We start from the raw sequence: 8,932 nt of genomic DNA, 5'->3' as shown, positions 1-8,932 counted from the left end.
CTGGGCAGACAGAGCTGGGAACAGAGTGGCCAGATGAGGCTCAGCAAGGACAAGTGCAGAGTCCTGCACCTGGGGAGGGACAATAAACTGCAGCAGTACAGGCTGGGAGGTGACTGCTGGAGAGCAGCCCTGTGGAGAGGGAGCTGGGAGTGCTGCTGGAGAACATCCATGGCACAGCAATGTGCCCTTGTGGCCAAGAAGGCCAATGGGATCCTGGGGTGCATTAAGCAGAGTGTGTCCAGCAGATCAAGGGAGGTTCTCCTCCCCCTCTACTCTGCGCTGGTGAGACCTCATCTTGAGTACTGCCTTCACTTTTGGGCTTGCTAGTTTAAGAGGGACAGGGATCTGCTGGAGAGAGTCAAAGGGAGGGCTACGAAGATGATGAGGGGACTGGAGCACTGCCTGGTGAGGAGAGGCTGAGGGACCTGGGGCTGCTTAGTCTGGAGTAGAGAAGACTGAGAGGGGATCTAATAAATGTTTATAACTATCTGAATGCTAGGAGTCAGGAGGGGAGAGAACAACTCTGCTCACTGCTCCCTGGAATAGGACAAGGAACAATGGATGGAAGCTGCAGCACAGGAGGTTCCAGCTCAACACAAGGGGGGACATCTTTGCTGTAAGGGTCCCAGAGCCCTGGCACAGGCTGCCCAGAGAGGTTGTGGAGTCTCCTTCTCTGGAGCCTTTCAAGGCCTGTCTGGATGTGTTCCTCTGTGAGGTGAGCTGAGCTAGATTGTGTGGTCCTGCTGTTGCAGGGGGGTTGGACTGGATGATCTCCTTGGGTCCTTTCTGTCCCCTAACATCCTGTGAGCTGTGACTCCTGTAACAGCCTGGATGTGGCACTCAGTGGCATGGTTTAGCTGATGTTGTGTTATTAGGTTATAGGCTGGATTTGATGATGTCAGAGGTCTTTTCCAGCCTTAATGATTCTGTGATTCATTCCTTTTGCTCTCCTCCTTTTCCATCTACCAAAAGCTCCTTGCTTGGGATCTGCTCTGTTACCTGCTTGCATTGCTGATATCAAACCCCACATGCATAAACATCTCATATTTTTTTTAGATTTCAAGAAGAACAGGTAATCCACCCAGAAAAAAAAAAAGAGACAAATGCACTCCATCTTCCTATTAACAGGCTAAAGAGCCCCAGGTCTGTCAGCCTCTCCTTGTCAGAGAGATACTCCAATCCCCCATCATATCCTCAGCCTCCATTGGATCCTCGCCATCACTTCCCTGCATGTTATGAAATTGGGAGCCCAGAACTGGATACAATACTCCAGATGTGGCCTCACCAGAAAGGAGTAGAAGGGGAAGGCAACCTCCCTCAACCTGCTGGCCACACTCTGCTTGACACAGCCCAGAGAAAGATCTGCCTTGAGTACTGTGTCCAGTTCTGGGCTCCTCAATTCAAGAGAGATGTTGAGGTGCTGGAAGGTGTCCAGAGAAGGGTAGCAAGGCTGGGGAGGGGCCTGGAGCACAGCCCTCTGAGGAGAGGCTGAGGGAGCTGGGGGTGTGCAGCCTGCAGAAGAGGAGGCTCAGGGCAGAGCTCATTGCTGCCTGCAGCTGCCTGCAGGGAGGCTGTAGCCAGGTGGGGTTGGGCTCTGCTGCCAGGCAATCAGCAACAGAACAAGGGGACACAGCCTCAAGTTGTGCTGGGAGAAGTCTAGGCTGGATATTAGGAGGAAGTTGTTGTCAGAGAGAGTGATTGGCATTGGAATGGGCTGCCCAGGGAGGTGCTGGAGTCGTTGTGCCTGGAGGTGTTGAAGCCAAGGCTGGCTGGGGCACTTAGTGCCATGGTCTGGTTGTTTGGCCAGGGCTGGGTGCTAGGTTGGACTGGATGAGCTTGGAGGACTCTTCCAACCTGATTGATTCTATGATTGTATGCCTGAAACATACTTGCATTTGAAACTCGTGGTGGTGATCTGGATTTATGCATCTAAATCACAATTAAATAATGTTAAGGTTGTGAGGAGCTCACAAGAGCAAAGAAATGTGCAATTAAAGAGCAAACACACCATATGCCCTTCAATATCTTGGCATATTGCAGTACATTAAGGCAGACATAAAAGAGACACCCTGTTGGGGTGATGTGTTCTGAGACATGTGGCACAGCTCTGCTGCAGCTAGCTCCTTCCCTGCTTCCATGCAGCTGTGCCATTATTTAAAGGTTGATTTTTTACTCTGACTTTTTTTTTCCCCTTCCCATGGTAAAAAATGATGGTGCTGGAGGCTTCTCTTTCAATGTTTCCTTTGTTCTGTTGCTGCTTATGGACGTGGAAGTGAAAAAATGTCAAACATGTGAATGAGAAAAATCAATGCAGAGGAGGAGAGAGGAGCTCAGTTAATCATCAGACTGCAAAAGTGCACCCAGGGCTGCAGGTGGGGTGTGAGGAGAGCAGAGCCAAGGGGCAGAATCCCCTCCCTTGCCCTGTGCCCACACTGCTCTTGCTGCAGCCCAGCACAGGGTTGTGTCTGGGCTGCACTCACACTGCAGGCTCCTGTGGAGCTTTTCATCAGCCCAGGCCCCCAGGTTCTTTTCCTCAGGGCTGCTCTCAGCCATTCCCCACCCAGCCTGTATTCCTTGTCCTTGGAATTCCATTTGCAGTGAGCTAGCAGATGGTACCTTCTGATTATGCAGTGATTTGGCCACGGCTGTCTTGCATTCTAGGATTCTTTGCTGCTCTTTGTAGTAACAAGGAACAGTATCAATGTGAGCACGATGACAGCTATCATAGAAACATGGAATGGTTTGGGATGGAGGACACCTTAAAGACCATCCAGTTCCCACTGTGCTGCCATGGGCAGGGACACCTTCCACTAGACCAGGTTGCTCAAGGCCCTGCCCAACCTGGCTTTCAACACTTCCAGGCTCACAGCCTCCACAGCTTCTCTGGCCAACCTGTTCCAGTGCCTTACTGCTGCTATGGGGAATAATTACTTCTTCATGCCCAATCTAAATCCAGCTTGTTCCTGTTTGAAGCCATTATCCCTCATCTTGTCACTCCATACCTTTGTCAGAGTTCCCTCTCCAGCACTCCTGCAGCCCCCTTCAGGTACTGGCATCCAATCTACTAGCCCAGGAAGTGACCCCATATACCACGGTGATGAGTGCAATGAATAGAAACAAACATCCTAATGGATATGCTGGAATGACTCCTCCTCAGCATGACCTACAGTGCAAGGAGAGGGCCAGAGACATTTTTGGAGAGGAAAGCAAGCCAGCTTAGCATCACATCAACTCAGGGTGCTGTATAATCTGAAGAGACAGAGCAGAAGCAGTGCCATTCTGGTGACAGAGAGCATCAGGCCCAGGTGGCCAGCCCTTGGAGAGGGAGATGCTGTAGGAATGCAGGAACAGCTTGGAGCCAGCAGCCTGGGAACTGGTTGTCAAGGGAGAAAAGCAGGAGGTGATGGGCAGTCACAGTAAATCCTAGGACAGCAGAGCCAGGAAGAGTCATCTCCATGGGGCTGGGGAAAGGAGCCAGCCTTGACACAGTGTGAGCAGAGAGCATGCCAGTTGGGAAGCAGCTGTACAGCCACAGGGTAGCCACGGATGCCACTGACAAATGTGAGCTGTAACCAAAGGGGTTAGGGCTTGAGGGGAGAGCCAGGGACTTCAGCCAGCAACAGCTGAGGATCAGAGCAAACGATGTACTGAGTGAGGAGCAAGACACAGGGTTTGTGGTGTGATGTTGTGTCACCAAGTCGTGGCCCCACAGCCACAGCAGCAGCAGCAATCAGTTTACAAAAGGCCACAGCTTGGAAAGGAGACATCTCACAGCCTGTGAAGCCCAGATGAAAAGCACACAGGCTGAGCAGGAGCTGTGCCCAGGCAAAGCAGCTTTAGAATGCTTTAGTTAGGCGTTTTCTGACTTTACTGTACCACCATCCTTTGAAACTGTCATCCTTGTAAAGAAAAGGAGCTGGAGCCCCTCTGCTGGGAGGACAGGCTGGGAGGTTTGGGGTTGTTTGGACTGAAGAGGGCTGCGGTTAGTAGGTCAAGAGAGGTTCTTCTACCCCTCTACTCTGCCCTGGTGAGGTCACATCTGGAGTACTGTGTCCAGTTCTGGGCCCCCCAGTTCAAGAGGTACATAGAACTGCTGGAGAGAGTCCAGCACAGAGCCACAAAGATGATTAAGGAGAGACTGAGGGAGATGGGGCTTATTAGCTTGGAAAAGAGGGGACTGAGAGGTGACCTCATCAATGGTTATAAAGATGGAAAGGTGAGTGACAGGAGGCTGGAGCCAGGCTCTGCTGGGTGATGCCCACTGACAGCACGAGAGGCAATGGTGGAAGCTGAGGCATAGGAATTTTCATTTAAACATGATTTTTTTTCCCTGTGAGGGTGACAGAGCCCTGGCACAGGCTGCCCAGGGGGGCTGTGGAGTCTCTCTCTCTGGAGATATTCAAGAGCTGCCTGGATGTGTTCCTGTGTGATCTGCTCTGGGTGATCCTGCTCTGGCAGAGTTGGATTGGCTGAGCTTTGGAGGTCCCTTCCAGCCCCTGACATTCTGTGATGCTGTGATTCAGGGAGACCTTCCTCTGGCCTTCCAGTACTTGAAGGAGGCTTGTGAGAAAGATGGGAAGAGACCTTGCAGCAGGGCTTGTTTTGGTGAGCCAAAGGGTGATGTTTTTTATGGGAACCCAGGGATTAGCTAACGACCTTCATGTCTGTGTGGGGCCCTGGAGTGCGATAAGAGATGTTGTGTGAGGAGAAGGGGAGTCAAAAATAACCAAGTTCTGTATCCTTGAAGGGGATGAGAAAGGCAGCTGGGAGAAAAGCACCTGTTAAAATAAAGCAGTGGGCTGCAGCAGCATAGGCTGTGGGAAAGTGGAACTGTACCATGCACAAACTCCTCACTAAATAGCCACTGGCTCCACACATCTTGGCCATTGGACCACCCTGTGGCTGTGGTCACCTCCTGGCATTCTGGTCCATCAGTTTGGCATTTTGGCTCTCTGAGTTGAGACCTGCTGGCCTGGGATCGACATCAACATATCGCCTGAGATGCTCAGGAAAACCCACAGCCTTTGAAGTGAGAGAGGAAGCTTCCCAGGAGTTCTGAGGAAGAGACTTTTTACACTGAGGATGGTGAAGCACTCGCCCAGGCTGCCCAGAGAAGTGCTAGTTGCAGCTGTCCCTGCCTAGTGCAGGAGGACTGGACTGGATGACCTTTAAAGGTCATAGAATCAACCAGGTTGGAAGAGAGCTCCAAGCTCAGCCAGCCCAACCTAGCACCCAGCCTTACCCAGTCAACCAGACCATGGCACTAAGTGCCCCATCCAGTCTTTTCTTGAAGACCTCCAGGGACAGTGACTCCACCACCTCCCTGGGCAGCCCATTCCAATGCCAATCACTCTCTCTGACAACAACTTCCTAACAACATCCAGCCTAGACCTCCCCTGGCACAACTTGAGACTGTGTCCCCTTGTTCTATTGCTGCTTGCCCGGGAGACGAGGCCAACCCCACCTGGCTACAGCCTCCCTTCAGGCAGCTGCAGACAGCAATGAGCTCTGCCCTGAGCCTCCTCTTCTGCAGGCTGCACACCCCCAGCTCCCTCACTCTCTCCTCATAGGGTTTGTGTTCCAGGCCCCTCACCAGCTTTGTCACCCTTCTCTGGACATCTTCCAGCACCTCAACATCTCTCTTGAATGGAGGAGCCCAGAACTGGACATAGCACTCAAGGTGTGGCCTGAGCAGTGCTGAGCACAGGGGCAGAAGAACCTCCCTTGTCCTGCTGCCCACACTGCTCCTGAGCCAGCCCAGGATGCCATTGGCTCTGCTGCCCACCTGGGCACTGCTGCCTCCTCTGCAGCTCCTCTCTACCAGCACCCCCAGCTCCCTCTCTGCCTGGCTGCTCTCAGCCACTCTGTCCCCAGCCTGTAGTGCTGCTTGGGGTTGTTGTGGCCAAAGTGCAGAACCCTGCCCTTGGCCTTGTTCAATCTCATCCCCTTGGCCTCTGCCCACCCATCCAGCCTGGCCAGGTCCCTCTGCAGGGCTCTGCTACCTTCCAACAGCTCCACAGCTGCTCCTAGCTTGGTGTCATCTGCAAACTCACTGATGCTGGACTCGATCCCCTGGTCCAGATCATCAATAAAGATGTTGAACAGGACTGTGCCCAGCACTGATCCCTGGGGCACACCACTGGTGCCAGCTGCCAGCTGGATGTGGCTCCATTCGCCACCACTCTCTGGGCCCGGCCCTCCAGCCAGTTCTTGATCCAGCACAGAGTGAATCTGTCCAAACCATGAGCTGCCTTCCCACCGAAACCATTCCGTGGTTCTATGAACACCTAAAACTTGGACAACTTCACGAAGATCTTCGACGAAACCGAGATTCCCTCCAGTGGCCGCGTTGAAAAACTCAAGGCGGATTTTAGCACTGGCAGCTTCTGCGGCGTCAGTTACTCACAGCTGCAGCGGTAGCTGCCGCTTCTTGCTCCATGTCCTTCTCGTGGTAGAGCAGCTGCAGCCGGGCAGGGAGAGCGGCCCCGCACCGAGGAGCTGGCGGCGCGGAGCTGCTCCCTTCCAGCTTCCTCCCGGCTTGTTTCCCCCCGACACCTGTCAGCCTGGGCAGCAAAGGCGCTGCTCAAGCAGCAGCATCGCAGACTGCAGAAGCCTCATGGCGGCAGCGGCACCTCCAGCGGTGGTTAGTTACACTTTGCCCTCGACCGCCATGTACCTTGCCGGACGGCAACCGCTCCAGCCCCGCCGAGGAAGCGCAGCCCCAAGCGCGGCCAAGCCTCGGCGCGTCCCGGGGTTACTGCCGCGCCCGAGCGGGCTGCCCGGGAGCAACCAACTGTGGCGCTGGGTAGAGGGGGGAGCAGAGAGCGTCCCCTGCAACGTGCGCGCCGCAGCGCTCACACGGCCTCTTCCCTCCCCGACATGGGCCGTACCATTTCGCCGCCTGTCCGGCGCTGAGGCGCGTTAGGCTGGAACGTACCAAGTGCGCGGAGTGAAAGGGGTAGCCGTGAAGGTGGCGTGTTGACGGGAGGTCATGTTCAAAGAGAGCAGCCCTGACTCTCGGTTCATTCGTTTTGGCTGAGAGGTGCATGGCAGTCACAGCCTCATGGGGACCGTCCCCTCGCAGCGGGAAAGGAAGAGGAGCCGCCAGCCTTGCTTAGCCGTTCCTCGGCGGGACGGGGTTGGGCCGGCCCCTGGGCAGCCGCCCCCGCCCCCCGTGTTCCTGCCGACGCGCTGCCGCCTCCCGCCGCCGCTGGTTCCGCGGGGTGCCTGAGCGGGCGGCGGGCCCTGCCGCAAGCGGCGCGACATGTCGGTGGCGTTCGCGGCCCCGAGGCAGCGGGGGAAGGGCGAGATCACGCCGGCCGCCATCCAGAAGGTGAGGGCGAGGGGAGAGGTGGGCCCGGCCCGGCCAGGCTCCTGGGGGTTGCAGCTGCTTCCTGCCGCCGGGCCGCGAGGGGAAAGGAGGCGGCGGCGGCAGCGTCCCGGAACGCCAAGGCCCTGGAGGCGAAGTGGAGTTGAGGGCAAGGCGCCCGGGCCGCACTCGCTGCGCTCGGGGTAGAGCCCGACGCGGTCTATCGGCAAGGTGCTGGCTTGGACACTTGTTCGGGGGTCCCGGGGCTGGAGGGAGGCGAGGAGCGGGCGAGCCGTGGCTCGGCTCGGAGGCCGCGCTGGGGTGGGGCAGGCGGCCGCGGCCCAGCCCCCATCCGCCCCCAGCTGTCCCGAGCGCTGCTGGGGCCGCGGCCCGCAGTTAACCCGTGAGGCCTCGGCCCGGCACGGTAGGGAAACGGAGGTGTGAAGAAACCCCTTGTGTGAGAAGGGAGGGGGAATACCTGCAAGTCGAACTTTAGTCGGCTTTTACCGAAACCCTGCCAGAGCTTGGGCTCTGCCCTCGCAGGGTGAGCGGCTGCTGCAGCTCCCAAACTCGGTCGGCCTAATAGTAAGGCTTCCACCGTAAAACTTCATTATTACTAAAAAAGAACATTGTGGTCGGAGCTAGCGACAGCGATTCCGGACGACTCTGTTGGAGTTTTTGTTGAGAGTGAGCAAGTGAAGTCGGCAGAGCAATCGAAGAAAAGCATGCATGGGATTTGTAGTAATCTGCCATGGTTTGCCTTGGCAGAGGCAAAAAGCCTCGTTCAAGCTCACTGTTAACTTGGTATCTAGAAAATTAAGTGAAGGCTTGCACTGTTATCAGTGTAAATAACCATGAATCAGATTTCAGATTACTTCGAGCTCCTTACTTAGTCTTTTGAGGTGATGTAACTAGTAAAGAACAAGAGTGTCTAGGTGTTGCAGGGATCAGGACCTCAAGGACTGCCCTGGAGTTACAATGAAGACTTCCAAGGTGCTGTAGCAGAAGACAGTGCTTGAGAAGTTTAGATGAAAAATACATAGCCACTGGGTGGAAAGCTACCTAAAGGTAGGCAGTAAGAGACCTTAGGTTGCTGGAGTGCATATGGAGAATGTAGACAATTAAGTTTCACTTGTGCTGTAGCCACACCGTTAATTTGATGGCAGTGTGCTGGCAAAACCCCAGTGTAGTTAAAGCTGAAGAATCTTTGTCATGTACGTAAGGTGTCAGAAGCCCTAGAGGTGTCTTCATCCAGCTGGAAACAACCTTCTGTTTTGATGGCAGGTGTTTATAACTCTTTCAAAGAACTGTTTCACTGTCCTGTGGGCACTGCTCAATCACAGCTGGGTGAAGCAGTGCCTGCAGCCCCATCTGGGATGGGACTGCCTTCCCTCGTTTGCTTTCCTCTTGGCCCTTGTATGCATGCCTCCTCCCCCTCTTCCCAGATTGTGTGTCAAGAATGCAGGCATCTAACAGTTGGCAGTCTCAAGGTTGACCTGTCTGCTAAGCTTTTGGTGTGGCCTTCATCTGGAAGTTGGGAGACACTGAGGAGAGCCTTGATTCAAGGCTTTCTTTGCAAGTGCTCTGTTAGATTTTGGTGTTAAAAATATTAGCTCCTTTTCC

At 54.7% G+C, this 8,932-nt stretch overlaps 1 protein-coding gene across 4 annotated transcripts in view; it reads left to right on the top strand.

Annotated features, from left to right (window-relative positions):
- Positions 1-7,046: 7,046 nt before the first annotated feature.
- The window catches only part of SS18 (SS18 subunit of BAF chromatin remodeling complex), a 57,961-nt gene continuing 56,075 nt past the window's right edge, over positions 7,047-8,932 (top strand). For 2 of the 4 annotated variants that reach the window (XM_064170491.1, XM_064170488.1), the window contains exon 1: positions 7,047-7,333. In XM_064170491.1, the coding sequence (XP_064026561.1) occupies positions 7,265-7,333 (69 nt within the window). In that variant the 5' untranslated portion in view covers positions 7,047-7,264. Of the gene's footprint in view, positions 7,334-7,405; positions 7,541-8,932 lie in introns of those variants that run through there. The other 2 variants (XM_064170490.1, XM_064170489.1) reach the window with 2 other exon arrangements.

This window comes from Pogoniulus pusillus, chromosome 34 (assembly GCF_015220805.1).
Source record: "Pogoniulus pusillus isolate bPogPus1 chromosome 34, bPogPus1.pri, whole genome shotgun sequence".
Classification (NCBI taxonomy): Eukaryota; Metazoa; Chordata; class Aves; order Piciformes; family Lybiidae; genus Pogoniulus; species Pogoniulus pusillus.
Note: the sequence above shows the minus strand (reverse complement) of the source record. Positions and strands in the feature narration are given on the sequence as shown.